Source organism: Lynx rufus, unplaced genomic scaffold, assembly GCF_022079265.1.
Source record: "Lynx rufus isolate CCGP_SWC_20201006 ecotype Redwood Valley unplaced genomic scaffold, mLynRuf1.p SCAF_6, whole genome shotgun sequence".
NCBI classification, from domain to species: Eukaryota; Metazoa; Chordata; class Mammalia; order Carnivora; family Felidae; genus Lynx; species Lynx rufus.
Genome location: NW_025814878.1, coordinates 80,825,893 through 80,841,411, shown reverse-complemented (window position 1 = coordinate 80,841,411; position 15,519 = coordinate 80,825,893). Strand labels below are relative to the sequence as shown.

The 15,519-nt window shown below is 31.1% G+C and overlaps 1 protein-coding gene across 50 annotated transcripts in view; it reads left to right on the top strand.

Annotated features, from left to right (window-relative positions):
- The window catches only part of RIMS1 (regulating synaptic membrane exocytosis 1), a 488,816-nt gene that overhangs the window by 317,212 nt on the left and 156,085 nt on the right, over positions 1-15,519 (top strand). For all 50 annotated transcript variants that reach the window (XM_047101823.1, XM_047101822.1, XM_047101856.1 and 47 more), the window contains 7 exons: positions 1,207-1,330; positions 4,643-4,689; positions 6,692-6,804; positions 8,681-8,811; positions 9,366-9,537; positions 9,664-9,817; positions 11,101-11,172. In XM_047101823.1, the coding sequence (XP_046957779.1) occupies positions 1,207-1,330; positions 4,643-4,689; positions 6,692-6,804; positions 8,681-8,811; positions 9,366-9,537; positions 9,664-9,817; positions 11,101-11,172 (813 nt within the window). The remainder of the gene's footprint in view (positions 1-1,206; positions 1,331-4,642; positions 4,690-6,691; positions 6,805-8,680; positions 8,812-9,365; positions 9,538-9,663; positions 9,818-11,100; positions 11,173-15,519) is intronic.

The window sequence follows — 15,519 nt, the reverse complement described above, 5'->3', positions numbered from 1 at the left end:
GAAAACATCTACTATTTATAGTTCTCTTGCCTATATATATATACCTACAAACTGAAACATCTCATGTTTACAGTTATCTTTCATATATATATGAAATATATATCTTTCATATGTATATATATTTATATATATATAAATTATATTGATCTATCAATTCAGCATATATTAGCTGCTAAATCATTACAGGTACTGAGAATAAGATGAGCAGAAACAATTAAATTAAGACACCTTAAAGTACCATTGAGTTTGGGGTATTTCAGCTGAGTCTGCTGTTGTGAATTGAAGGAGAGAAACATTTGGGATCTAAAACTGCTCTAAATATTCATGAAAATAAACAGTTTTTCCCAAATGATCTATGGTAAAATCCCTAGTTAAAATATCAACAATAAATTATTAGCTCATTTATTTTAACGTTATATTATTCTCCTGGATTCTTAGAGTATTTAACAAATGAATGAGTATTGTATTAATTTTTTATTATTTTCAAATATTTTAAAAATATTTTCTAATTTTACTTTAATGCTCACAATATATATTATGTATAGAATGTGTGTGTTATGAACATCTGGAAGTGGGTTAACTGTCATGCAACAGTTTTACATCTGCTTGCTTTGTAACTTTTCCATAGCTACCTGCGTTGCCCTGTGGGTATGAATTCAAATCCTTTCATGCATTTTTATTCTGTTGTGCGTCTGGTGAAGACAATGAAGCATGACTTATAATTGGAAAATTCATGCTAATAAATGTTAATTGCTATTTCAACCAAAAATAAAGGACTTTATCCAGAGTTAAATAAGAATCTTTCACATATAGAGCTGCCTGCATTTATTATATGGAGGACATGCTGCTAATTATTATTTTTTAATGTTTCCAAATAGGCTGTGCTAATTCCATCCCATAGCATGAGATTATTTTTTATATTATTTCTGGTATATTTCAAAAGATAAAGGTAGCTTTGTATTGTACTGTTTCCTGTGACCAGTAATATTCTATGGGGGAAAGAAAAAGAAAAAAAAGAAAGAAAAGAAAAAAGTGTTTAGAAGAACCATTTAGCTGACATTATATGTCAGTCAATTTGCTTTTGAGAGCAGAGCGTAGACAAACTATTTGTATATGTTTTGCATTTCTTTGTTAAAAAAAGAGAAAAGATAAGAAAAATAAACAGAATATATAAGGTAAAAAAATACCCTTTTTTTTAAATTCAAGGGGATGAAGTTCTAGAATGGAATGGTAAACCCCTGCCGGGAGCTACAAATGAAGAAGTTTACAACATTATTTTAGAATCAAAATCAGAACCTCAAGTTGAAATTATTGTTTCAAGGCCTATTGGGTAAGGCTAAAAAAACTTACTTCTTAAGTTTAGTAAATTACATGTATTAGCAGGGTTTTAAAAAGAAGTTTATACATTCATACAGTACATGTTAATAACATGGATAGTTTTTCTTCAATTATGGGCATACACTTTATATTTTTTAAATTTCTTAATATTTTAAACTTGAATACTGAATTTTCTTCACTACATTTTAGAAGCTCCACAATTTAACAACTGTAGTATCAAAAAATATTGTTATATATTTTCAGAAGTGAAATATAAACTAAAAATATTTTGTTTTAATGGCAGACCTATTTTTAGTAATTTAACTTAGTAGTATTTCCTTAAAGGGAGTCACTAACAACTCATCTTCTTATGACATTTAAAACAGTAATTGTTTCATGTCTACATGAACTTTTTATTATTTTACTAAGAAGAGAGTATTTTTTTCTATATTTTTACCCATGGGTAGTGCCAACTTTTGTTTAAAATCAAGCGAGTGTGAAATATTTTAACTTTTTAAAAAATTGGTCATAATAATTGGTATAATATTTTTTAAACTTCAGTTTTTAGCATAATTTAATTCTCTATAGCCAATGGGAATTTTTTTTTTAATCTGTGTGTAGGGTCCCCCACATTGTTAGATTTTCTGGCTAACCCAAAAGTCCAGAATATTCTTTTTGCCAGTCTGTAATTTTTTTGGAAGACATATTGAAATATCTCCTGATAGTTGCCTTAATGTTTGAGTATATTTTTGGAAATAAATCCCTCTTTTTTTTCCCCATTGTCTAAAATATTATAGAGCCATTAATTCAGGACTTATGTTGAAAAAGTAATAGCCTTTAATTTTTGTTGTCTTCATGCATATATGTCAATGCAAAACATAGAAGAAAATATAATTATCCTATTTTTCAAAGGACTGAAAACACATGATCACGTATTTCAAAGAACAATATTAATATATATAAACTCTAAAATAAAAGCAAGATTATAAATAATTTTAAGTGGTGATTATTAAGAGTAAACATTGAAGACATTTGCAAAAGTATTGTACATTTCCATGCAAAATTTTTTTAAATAGCAACACTTTATAATTTATGCTAGTTTTACATGACATGTGTTCTAGTGCTCAGGTTAATATGAGGCTGGAAAAGAGGTAAGTAAATTGGAAAATGAATCAAAAGTTTCAAAAAATAATTTAAAATCAAGTATTGTACACATTGCCAAATACTTTCAGATATGTAGTAGTTTAAAAGTAATCAGCTAAAATATTGATTTATGGTAACTTTTAAAAAAACTAACAGACAATTAAAGTGGACTGGAATAACATTTTCATGATTGTTACCTTTGTATGAAAATAATTTAAAAAGTCATAATTTGCATAGCCAAACCCTAAATTGTAGGAAATATGGAATGCAAAGATTATACTTAAAAATCAAATCTGGCATCAACTTTCCAGTTAATAGAGAAATTATTAGAATCCTAGAAGAATAATTCTAGCTATATTTAATAATTATGTTTAATGTAGTTCTATAATTTAAAGCAGAAACCAAAATTTATTCACAGTTAGTGGTATAGTAATTCTGTGAATCATACATGGTCTAAGAAATATCTGCCATCTTGAGGTAAGAACCATTTTTGCTAGCCTACCAAATATAACATTCTTGGCATTTATACTTACAATTGGTATTAGAACTATTCTGTCACCTTTCTTGTAGAACTAATTAAGAAGACGTGTTTGTAAATGTGGAAATTTATTCCTGAAAATATTACTGAAGCAATTAACATTATTATATTTTGATTCAAAATCACTTTAAAATTTTTTTACAACTTCTCCACAATCTTTCAGACACATACAAATCCTAAGCTTGTACCTGGTTTTAGGATTCCAAATTCTAATTTTCATAATTGACTTTGAGGCTGGTTTTCAGAGAAGTTGTACTATCTAAAAATTTATTGCTTCTACGTTTCTTTTTAAAAATTTACTTTTATTTGCCTAGATAAATTTAGAAAACGGTAGCAGAAGAGAAATAGTTGGTTCCTTCAAATAGTTATTGTCTTAAGTATTGCAAATTAGTGTCTTAATTATCATACGAAATACATTATACAAATTACTAGTTATAAAAATACGTATAAAATGTATTTATAAAATACATAACACAGGATGTATTATCTTTGCAAGAAGTATAAACTATAGGTGGTTATGAAAATTACTTTGCACAAAAAGTGAAAATGAGTCCAGAAAATAATCAGAGAAAACTGTTTTTGTTTCTGTCCCTCCCCTCTACCCCTGCCAACACACACACAATAGTCCAAAGAAAAATCAAAATCAAAGTGAAGTTAGGTCACAGGTAAGTGGTTAGAAATGCTTAAATAATATTCTAACATTATTCTAATAATACTGTTGGTACTAACTCCAGTCTGCTTTAATATGTCATGTTAATACTTACATATTGTTAATCTCTTTAAATTGATACTAAACTATCTTTGAAAAACCAGAGGTAAAGTAGTCCTATGCAGTATACTTCCCAAAACAAGCTGGTCCAGGGTTCTTAAGGTCACAGTGGATAATGGATTAAGCTGAGGTTATAATTAAACATTTATTCAGAGTAATTTGTGAGTGTGACAGGAGTGGGTGTTCTCACAAGTCACTTTCTAATCATACAGTAAATGGCCATATATTTAGCTAACTTCAGTATAGAGATACAAATCTCTATATAGGGTTATATATGTGTATATGAATTATATATTCACATATATAAAATATTTTAGCTTTTTTGTTGCAAGCTTGAACCATTTTTATTTTCCGAAGCAATTCATCCTTTTCATTTTATTAACTTTGCCCATGATATTCACCATATTATTTTATTATCAAGAAATGTTTTCATCCCTTTCATTCAGTAAACTCTTTCAGATGTGTTTGTAAAGCATATTACTGATTAGTAAAATGTGTCATTTTGATTTTCTAGAATTGAAATAAAATATTACCTTTAACATTTTTTATTTCCAAAACCTACTGTTTTGGTAGTAAAAATATTGTGGTAGTTTTAGCCACAATATTAGTCTGATTGTTGTCATGTTGAAGTGTTTTGCTGTTAAATATATAAAAACTTATTTTTATTGCAGTTTGTGTGTGTGTGTGTGTGTGTGTGTGTGTGGTGTTTGACAATCATGCATATTAGTAATTGCCTTAATAGTAACTCCTGTCCATTTCCACACCTGTAAAGACCCAAAAGGATTGTTCACACCACTGAAATACATGTGGCTGTGATTGCCTCAGGGAGGGTAACTTAGCTAATGGGATTTTCACCATACCCTAATTTCTTTTAGTGATATTCCACGGATCCCTGAGAGCTCCCATCCTCCACTGGAGTCCAGTGAGTTTAAGATTTATTTGTTATTATGATATATATAGGATGAAATTAAAGAATAAAGATTTATCATTTGCTTTAATTATTTGATATAAATGAATTGGTATTACTATACTAAGGTTATCTCTAATGATATCAGAAGTTGACAACTATGACAATCATTGGAAACCCAAAGTTCTATTTTAAGATTTTCCTTTTTTTACTTCCCCCCCACCTTTTTTTTTTGTGATGGTTACACAAAAATCTTTACTGGCAGTATACCTTCTGCATCAAAATAGTCAGAACCCTCACAAAGCTCAGTTAATATAACAGTACTAGTTCTATTTGCTGTACGTAAAAATTTATTGTTACACTGGATTATTCAGTCTGATTGGTAATTAGCTCAGTCTCATGAGCTAGGCTTCTAGTGAAGGAAATATACATGCTAACAGATAATTTAAAAACAGCGTAACAGTGTCAGGTATGATTGTGGAAGTAAGTAGGTGGAGTAGAGGTAAAGTTCAATGGATATAAGGGAGTCAAGGGACAGTGAGGCTAAAGGGTTGAATTATCTACATAGCCTTTAAAGACACTCCATGTGATAGAAGACGCCAGTGTGTGCAGTAAAGTCTAGACTGGTAATGAAGTTTTCAGTGAGAATGTGGAAGTGATAGATATTTACTTTGCAATGGATTGGTATTAAATTCAATACCTTGGGCTTGATGACCAAGTGTTATTATGGAGCCCATCTTATGGAAATACAAAATACAAAATACAAGGTGATTTAAGAGGAAAACAAGTAATCCAAGTGATCGTTGTTACAAGGAGGTAGAAAATATATGGTTGGGATAAACAAGGAGCTGAAGATTAGGTAGGTATATCAAATGCCTACCAACATGCATACCTGCTAGATGAACCCATATTTGGTTTTGAAGTTTCTGATAACTAATACACAGAAGGAAATGGGACCAATTACATAATTTATAGTGTCAATACTATTTAAAAATGAAACTGATATAATACTAAAAGCAGACTGATTATTAGAAGCAATACTATTCTTGTACTAAGACCCAAGAAAAAATTATCCTAAGGATCCTTGATAAAAGAAGCGTAATAACAAAGAATTTTATAGAACTGTTTCTTAAAGTCTTTGCAGGGCACAGAGTGATGCTACACGGCTTAATTTAGACTTAATTTGTGTGTATTTAGAAAAAAAAATATGTGGATGACATACCCTCCGGCAATGCTCCATGAATGTTTTATCAGTAAAGCTAAGTTTTCAATGACTGTGGGTTTAAGGTTATACTTGCTGGGGTAATAGCATTCTATAGACATTCTATACTGTGGATCGTGTCAAGGTATACTTTAAGAGTGATCTGAGAAGAGAGACCTCTCATTTAAAAAAGAGGGGAGGAAAGCCTCACCGAGTAGCTAAGTGGACAGCCAGCCTCCTCTACACAAAGGTGAAGTGGGTCACTTGTGAGTCACTGGAGACAGCATTCTCAGACATACAGAAGATACATTTCAAGATCAAAACTGAGATAGATGGTAAATCTTATTTTAAAAGTGGTGAATTCTAGGCTTAGATTTGGCTCATATATTATATGTGCATTCATTTTACTTTCAGCAAGGACAGTTCATAATAGATGATTCTTTGGCCAAGATAATTAAAATAACAGGTACCATCTTTCTTATCAGTAAAGCCTGAAGCCTTCACCCATATGTGAGTTTATGCAAGAATCTAAACTGCACAGATACCCTCCAGAAATGTAGAAAACCAATATATATTGAAGCAAATAAATACAATATTTGATTATATCATTATAAATACTTTTAAAATAGGCAATTAACCAAAGAAGACAGTATGATAATTTTCTGTGACTATCCAGTTGGAAGTATGTTCTACTGTTATTGATGGTATTGAATTATGGTTTTATACAAATAACAGATGCATTTAACATTTTATAAAAAATATTCCTACACATATATTATAAATGTTACTACAAATTATTTTTTTTTCTCATTTTAGGTTCAAGTTCCTTTGAATCTCAGAAGATGGAAAGACCTTCCATTTCTGTTATTTCTCCAACAAGTCCTGGAGCTCTAAAAGATGCCCCACAAGTCTTGCCAGGACAACTTTCTGTATGTATTTTTTTGTACATGTTGGGGACCATTAGGATTTGCTCACTGTTCTGAGTCTGTCCTTAAAAATGCATGGCTTTCTTTGAAGCCTGTGATATGTTTGTAGTCACCTAACACCATAATCTATTTCAGCAATTTTGCATGTATTTATTAAGTTATTAGATTAGCCTTTATCCATATATTTATTTGGAAATGTTTATTGAGTGCCTACAGTATACCCCGCTATTATAAACATTCAATGATAAATGACAACATAAGTAAATAAAATATCCCTTATATTTTGTGTGCAAGTTTCCAAGGTCAGTTGGTAAGATATAAGAAACTAAGAAAGTCATGTTCCACTTATTTAACCTTATGAGTCTGGAGTCTGAAAAAAGTTTTTCAATATTCTTTTTACTTTCTTCAGACGTTTAGTGAAACACTTCATTTCTGATTATCACTCTGAAAAAGCTACAGTTTTTCTTACTGTTGCTTTACATGTGACGTGAGGAAAGCTGGAGTAAGGAAGTGATGGCTAACCATTATGAAATGCCACATCTGTGTAGATTATGGTAGAATACAGGACATTTATATTCATAACTGAAAGAAAACTTGCTTCAAACTATTCTGTAAATAGTGTACTTTTTCTCCTTTGGTAATGTGTGGATTTCTGTAGTCTGCTTTTGCTGTACTTCTCTTGTCGTTAATTAAACAAAGAAGGTAACTATAAGCTTGATGTTATTTTTAAAACCATTCCTGGTTTTAACTTCTGTTTTTAGTAGATTGATATCTTTGAATAGTCCTTTCTGTTTATTTTATCTGCCCTGCCATCTCTGTGTGTGTGAATCTCTGAAGTACTCCACCTATATTTCAAGAGGGATGAAAATCCGTTTGGGTTTTTGAAAAACACATCTCTGGTATTATTTGAAATCAGAGATTTGGATTCATATGGAATCAGGTTTGAATCCTTAATCTGCCCTGCACTATGAAAGACCAATCCTATGTTAAATTAGTTTATTTTCTTATAGTGACTGTTAAATATGTTCCATATATATATTGCCATTAGACAACTTTCTCTCACAGTTCTTACTCAACTAAAAAACCAAAACTAACTTCTAAATTAAAAAAAAAATAATAATGTTAACACTGTTTACTGCCAGCATTTATAAATATATTGACTGCTAAAGTTCTGGTGTTTAGGAGCTCAACAATAGTATTTCAGTGTGCCATTCCCCCATTTTTCTTTATTCAAACTATTATGAAATCTTAGTAAAAATATAATTATTTGGCCTTCGCTTAGCTGAAGTTATGTAATGCACCTTCCTGCCTTCCTTGTTCTTTTCTCCTTCTCTCATGAACATTAACATTTAATAGGTGAATTATGAAAATTAAATGAAAAAAATAACAGGAAACAACAGTACCTGGTGTAAAGGGGGCCCACAGTAAATATGTTTCCTGATCTCTTCCAGATCACTTGGGTAAATTGTTTATTCATCAAGCCTCATTTTATTTCAGTGGCATATGGTGCTACAAAATGCATGTAGCCACAATAAAGTCATTAAGTCACTTATAATCACTGAACACTGGCACTTAGCATTTAAAAACAAGGATAATTATTTCAATATCCCTTTCTTCCCTTTTTAATAAAATTTTTATCAGTTTTATTTTCATAACATGGTCTAAGAGAGTATAACACTATAGGCTTGACAGTTGTAAGTCATGTTTAAAATACATAAAGAGAAAAGTCAAATTGTAAGTGGTTATGCTTTCAAATTCGTATTCTTTTCAAAAATAGTATTTATAATTATAATTTAAAAGTTCTTCAAAAATAGTATTTTTTGTAGAATTAGAATGTCTTAGGGCTTGTGCAAATGATTCTTTTCTTTATCGATCTCAGGTAAAGCTGTGGTATGATAAAGTGGGACACCAGCTGATTGTAAATGTTCTGCAAGCAACAGATTTACCGACAAGAGTAGATGGGCGTCCCAGGAATCCCTATGTGAAAATGTATTTTCTTCCAGATAGAAGGTAGTGAATAATTTTGGAAAAAAATATGCAAAAATTCTTACTAATATAAAAGGTAGACTGTTGTTTCCTGGGATATAGTTTTATTTATTTGGTAAAATTGATATACCAAAAATGGCACATAATTAATGTGAACATTTTGATGAGTTTGAACATACACATGCACCTGTGATATAGTTTTAAGGTATAATAAATCATTTTCTATGAGGGAATAAACTTTGTCCCTGAAAAAAAATCCCTCAAGCCTTGTATTTTTAAAAATATAATTTACCAATTTAAAATTTTTTATTACCTTGTTTATACATCTATTAGTCTTGGATAGCTATACATCATTTGGAATGTACCTTTGTGTATATATGTCTATTATCATAACTACTGCTAACACTGTAGTTAAAATTAGAATAGTATTAAACTCTATAGTCTTTTTAGACTTTAATGTTAAAAGTTATGAATTAAAAATAGTTAAAATCCCAATAGTGGTATTACATGTCACTACAGTAGATGGCAGCATATACTTTATTTTGCTTTTTCATTTACAAAACATACTTATTTTTCAGTGATAAAAGCAAAAGGAGGACTAAAACAGTAAAGAAAGTACTAGAACCAAAATGGAATCAAACATTTGTCTATTCACATGTACATCGTAGAGATTTTAGAGAACGGATGTTAGAAATAACTGTGTGGGATCAACCAAGAGTACAAGAAGAAGAGAGTGAATTTCTTGGAGAGGTGACGTATATTGTAAAGATTCGAGCCAAATGCTTATTGAAGTTTTGTGATATGTATTAATTATGATAGCTTTTATATTATGTTTTTGTCAAGGTGCTTGATTTAATTTAAGAACTGCCCTTTCAGATCCTCATAGAATTGGAGACAGCACTTTTAGATGATGAGCCACATTGGTATAAACTTCAGACGCATGATGAATCTTCACTACCTCTGCCTCAGCCATCACCTTTCATGCCAAGGCGACACATTCATGGAGAAAGCTCTAGCAAAAAACTACAAAGTAGGTTAAAGTTATTTTTAGTTACCCAAATTAGAGATTAACATTCAAGATATTTTTTCAAATGTTTATTACACATCAAAATACTGGAAAATTATTTATACAAAAAGACTTGGCAAAACTATTTTCTACATTTCCCTAATGCAAGTATTATGTATAGTACAGTAGAGGGATTCCAGAGCTGAGAGTTTAAAAACTCTGAATTAATCATTCTTTGCCCAGTACTGATTGAATTGTTGATTGGTTAAACTGATAAAGTAATTTTTGTTATTATTGATGAGTTGCTACATATAAGGTTCTTGATAACCTTATAGCTCCTGGGTATTTTTAACATTGTTATTCATAAGAAATATTTTCTTTTTTTTTAAATTTTTTTTTTCAACGTTTATTTATTTTGGGGACAGAGAGAGACAGAGCATGAACGGGGGAGGGGCAGAGAGAGAGGGAGACACAGGATCGGAAACAGGCTCCAGGCTCTGAGCCATCAGCCCAGAGCCTGACGCGGGGCTCGAACTCACGGACCGCGAGATCGTGACCTGGCTGAAGTCGGACGCTTAACCGACTGCGCCACCCAGGCGCCCCAAGAAACATTTTCTAAAACACATTGTAAAGTATGTTTGTTGTTACTCATCTGGTGATTGGGAAGAACAGTATTCTTTTCTGCATGTATCCATTAAATTTTGATTTATGAGTAAATAATGAATCAACTGAAACTTAGAAGCTTCATTTTGGTAATCTAGAACCTGATTGTGTTCCTCATATAATTGAATTTTTCATGTTAGTGCCTCTCTGATCAATCATTTTCTCAAAGCTAATGTTTAATGCAGAATAATGGCTAATTTTGAAGGATAAACATAAATGTTTTATAAAGAGCCATGGTGCCTTTTTTAATAATATGAGCTCAGTAGAGCTCCAGCCAAGAAAGTCTTTTAACCTTTCCACCCAGCCACATCCACCCTGAACTGCAGAGGAGGGCACCTAATTGGGTAGAAAACAGTGTATATACTTAAAGAATAATTTGAAAATTCAAAATCTTACTGTATGAAATTCCGGTCCTTCTAAGTCTTAAATGATTTAAAGAGGAAATACTGAGAAAATGTTATCCTTGGATCACAAACCTTTTTTTTTTTTTATATCAGCTCAGCATTTACTTTGTATTATTCTTGTTCAGAAGTATTTAGTAGTAACGTTAAGTAGCTTTAAAAAACTTTTTTTTTGACCCTGTCCTTTAACATTTCATAAACCAACAAGACACAGAGGTATCTGTTTGCCTTACTGTTGTGCAGGATCTCAGCGAATCAGTGATAGTGACATCTCAGATTATGAGGTTGATGATGGTATTGGAGTAGTTCCTCCAGGTGCGTGGGTGAAGAGCATGGCTCCGCTTCACTGTGCTTCTTATGCTTGTTTTCACTGTCAATTTCCAGACTTATTCGGGATACTGAACTGGAGATTTATAGCACAGAGAAATCAGTATTATATTATTCCATGGTGACTTGTGTTCCAAATTACTAAAAAAGTTTAAAATGTACTAGTAACTATTCATTAACATTCCCACTTAACTTAGGTTCTTTTCTAGAAGCATGGCTAGCTAGGTTGAAATCATTATTTCACAATGCTCTGAGCATAAGTAAAAATATGAATTTTATTTTGAAAGGATATGGTTCATTTTCTCAAATAAAAACTCCATTTTCCTATGTTTTATATTGTATGCCTACGATTTTCCATCTTCTGTTTGTGAAAATAATGTAGCCTTCCATGGAATATACTGAGACAGGTGCATGGCAGGATTTAAAATTGCATGCAGCATGGCTTAACTTTTAATGCTTCTGTGATGTGTTTACCACTTATTATACCTAGAATGTGTATGTGTGTATTAAAATAAGGAAATGCTTTAGAAAGATTCAGTATTCATTTTAAGTCAACATTTTTTTATCGCTGTATAAGTTAGTAAAATTTTTGTGGCATTGTCTGGTTCCAATCTCAGTTTCTCATCTGACTCTTTTTTGTCAGAAAGTGAGAGAACCAAGTAGTAAAGGCCTATTTCCTTGGCACTAATTCTATGTTATTTCCTTGATTTACTAATACAAAATAAGGAAATACCAAATAAGTAAGTAAAGTGAAAATCTTGAGATGTATAAATAAGAGTTACTAAAGGCATTTCCTTAGGAAGATATTGACATATAACCCCTTAATTTATGTCATTTCTCAGATGGAGATGCACTGAATTTGAGGGCAATGATTTTGGTAAAGTCAGTAGACCAATTCCACACTAGTGACTAAATTCACAATTTGGAGAGAAACATACAACTTCTTTAAAAGTACAAGAAATTATGGAGAGTTCTCTAAAATTAGCTTTCATTTGCTTCCTGTAATTCAGAGAAAATATAGTTTTTAATCACTGTATGACATTAGCAAATATTCTTAAAAACAATAAACTTGCTGCTGTACCCATCTATACTCTTAGATAATACTCTTTGATACCAGAGTGGAAGAGTTTTAAATAATAGTGGGTAAAATTTAATCTTTTATTTTCTGTTTTGTTTATTTATAAAAGTATCATAATATTTAGACACATTGTCCACAGAAACTTTAACACAACATTCAATAGAATATTGGTTTTTTATAAAATTGAAAGTGGAAAGGTGATTGCACATTAAATCTACTGACATTTAAATAGGAATCAGATGATTCCTGTTAAGAAAGTCATCAAACCTTTCTAACAAGAATCTTGGCTATTAATCAGCCTTAATGTTATTACCAGCTCATCTAAATTGAATTTACTTCTATGTGTGGTTCTCACATTTTATTCGCCTAAAATTTCATATTTTTTATGATGAGGCAGGATAGCAAATGGATGAAAGTATAAACGGCCAATTGAATAAACACTAAATTACTGAAATGGTAAGTTTCTTCTCGTTTCCCTGAAAGATCACACAGGTACCAAAAAGGGAAGTTATGGGACCTACTACCGGTGGAATTAGTGCTTGAATACCACCAAAAAACACTGAGTTCTAAAAATATTTTTATTCCCTACTGAAATACCATATTATGATTTTTATGAATGTATATAATCTCTTATCATATAGGAGCAGTGCCTAAATTGTCATTTCAAGTAATATTCATTTTAATTTAGTATTTAAAAGGTAATGAGGCAGATTTTTAATAGAATATAACAAATAAATAACCAATAATATATTATGTTCCAGAGGTCTGATCATAAATTAAGAAGGGAGATAATGAAATTAATTTATATTTTCAGGTATAGTCTTCATTGATCCAAAATGGACATGTGGTAGCTTCTAAAGATATATACAGGTGTGAAAAATACAATGTAGCAAGTAATATATAATATATTTTAAATAAAGAGGGAAGATGAGACATTGGTAAAATTAGGGCAAGCAGCTAAAATAAAGTGAAGGGATAAGCTAATAAGCATCTTGATAAATTCTCATATGCTTTTAGAAGTTGACTACAAATTTGTTACTACATTTCCTAGCATCCAATAGGAAGAGAAGTTTGTTTAGAAGTGGAGACTAGTTCTGCATATGTTCAGTATACTCTGAAGTTTCTGGTTCTGTGTTTCCCCAAGAAGTTCAACAGCTTTTTTTTTTTTTTTGAGAGAGAGAGCATGAGCATGAGTGAGTGAGGGGCAGAGAGGAAGAGAGAGAATCCCAAGTAGACTCCGTGCTGTCAGTGCAAAGCCTGACACAGGGCTCGATCTCATGAATGTGAGAGCATGACCTGAGCCAAAATGAAGAATAGGCCACTTAACTGACTGAACCACCAGGTGCCCCCAAAACCTTTATTTATATAGATGCCCTACCACAGCTGAACCTTAAATTTTCTTTTTAGAAAAATATGTTCGCCTTTCTAGAACCACAGAGTTCTATGCTCTTGTTTGATGTACTTACTACCTATCTCCACTTAGGGAATCTAAGGTTCTGAAATTAGTTGAGACATTCAGAGCTACTTTTTATTAACTGTATCATAATTTTGTGGTTATTTGAAATAAATGACTTTAGCTGCTTAAGAAGAATAAAAATAATCATATACAGAATTCCCTTATATGGGGCAAGACGTGGTGATCTCACTTTTCTTTTTTCTTTTTTTTATGTTTATTTTTTGAAAGAGAGTGAGATAGAGTGTGAGTGGGGGAGGGGCAGAGAGAGAGAGAGAGAGAGAGAGAGAGAAAGAAAGACAGAATCCAAAAGCAGGCTCCAGGCTCTGAGCTGTCAGCAGAGAGCCCCATGTGGGGCTCGAACCCACAGGCTGTGAGATCGTGACCTGATCCGAAGTCAGACACTTAACTGACTGAGCCAGCCAGGAGCCCCATGGTAATCTCAACTTTTCTGAGCATTATTGCAAATACATAAAGTGAAAAACAAACAAACAAACTTTGAGTCAACTAAAACATTGAAATGAGCATAAAATATCAGTGTCCTCCCAACTTTTTCTGAAGCTAGAATGTGTTCTCAATAATAAACATTCTACAGAGAAAACCAAATTACCTTGAAAAGCAAAAAACTGATTGAAGAGGGCATTTGTTAGGATGAGCACTGGGTGTTGTATGTAAGCCAGTTTGACAATAAATTATATTAAAACAATAATAATAAAATAAATTAAAAGGTAAAAAAAACAACTGTGAATACAAATTAGGATAAGTTAAAAAATCTTACTTTCTACGTAAATACAAAGAATCCAAGGGAAAAAAATCATTTATATCCTTCTCACAGCAAGATGTCTAATTCCCTGTTATTTCATAGTGATTAATTATATAAAATATGAAAGTTTTATTTATATAACATGAATATTCATTGAAATCTTGAAATGGTGCTTCCAATTAAATTTTCACCTTCCATAATTATTGTATAATTGATAAAAAATGTTATCAAGTGATAACAAATGGTAGTTTGAAATGTTTATGTAATTCGGACCTTGGATTAATTATCTTTAAAAATAACCACGATGTTTTATAATGAGCTGTGAAATAAATTCACTACATGTAAATTTAGTTGGTTTCTTTCTAGACTTAATATTGCAGTTTATACAACTTAACAATGACAAAGAAACTTCCCTACACAAAACACAAAATAATAGCTTAATTGCTATGATTTTTGTTATAAAATTAAGTATATGAAATTATAAATTATATCATTTATGGTTATGTTATTCGGTCATTATACTGATGTTTTCAGAATGGCAGAGTGGTTGAGCTTCTTTGATCTCAATATTGTCAAATTTTACTTTACAAAATGTTGAAAGACCTTCCTTATACTTTAAGCTTAGTTAAAAGATCGTACAATCAGAAAAAATAAATTGTTGGGGATTTTTAGTCTGCCTTTAATAATGATGTTTCATGGCATATTTTAAAATAATATAGCAGTTATGAAGCAAATAAATGAAGAAAAGTTCAAGCTGCCCAATTAAATATAATGTTTTCATGTTTCATGTACATTTATGTAGTTGTAAATATAATCATTTTCCTTTGGCCACAGAATTTTTTATTTTGCTTTCAATAATGGCAAACAATGACCCTTGCGAAAAAAAAATTTAAACTGTTACTGTGGATTTGAGATTGGATTGCTATTTTATCTTAACTAAGTCAGAAGATGATATAAACCTTTTTGCTTCAAGGGAGAATCAATTTTAGAATTTATTTCTAATTGCAGTTATGTTAACTATATTAATTATGTTACCGACAC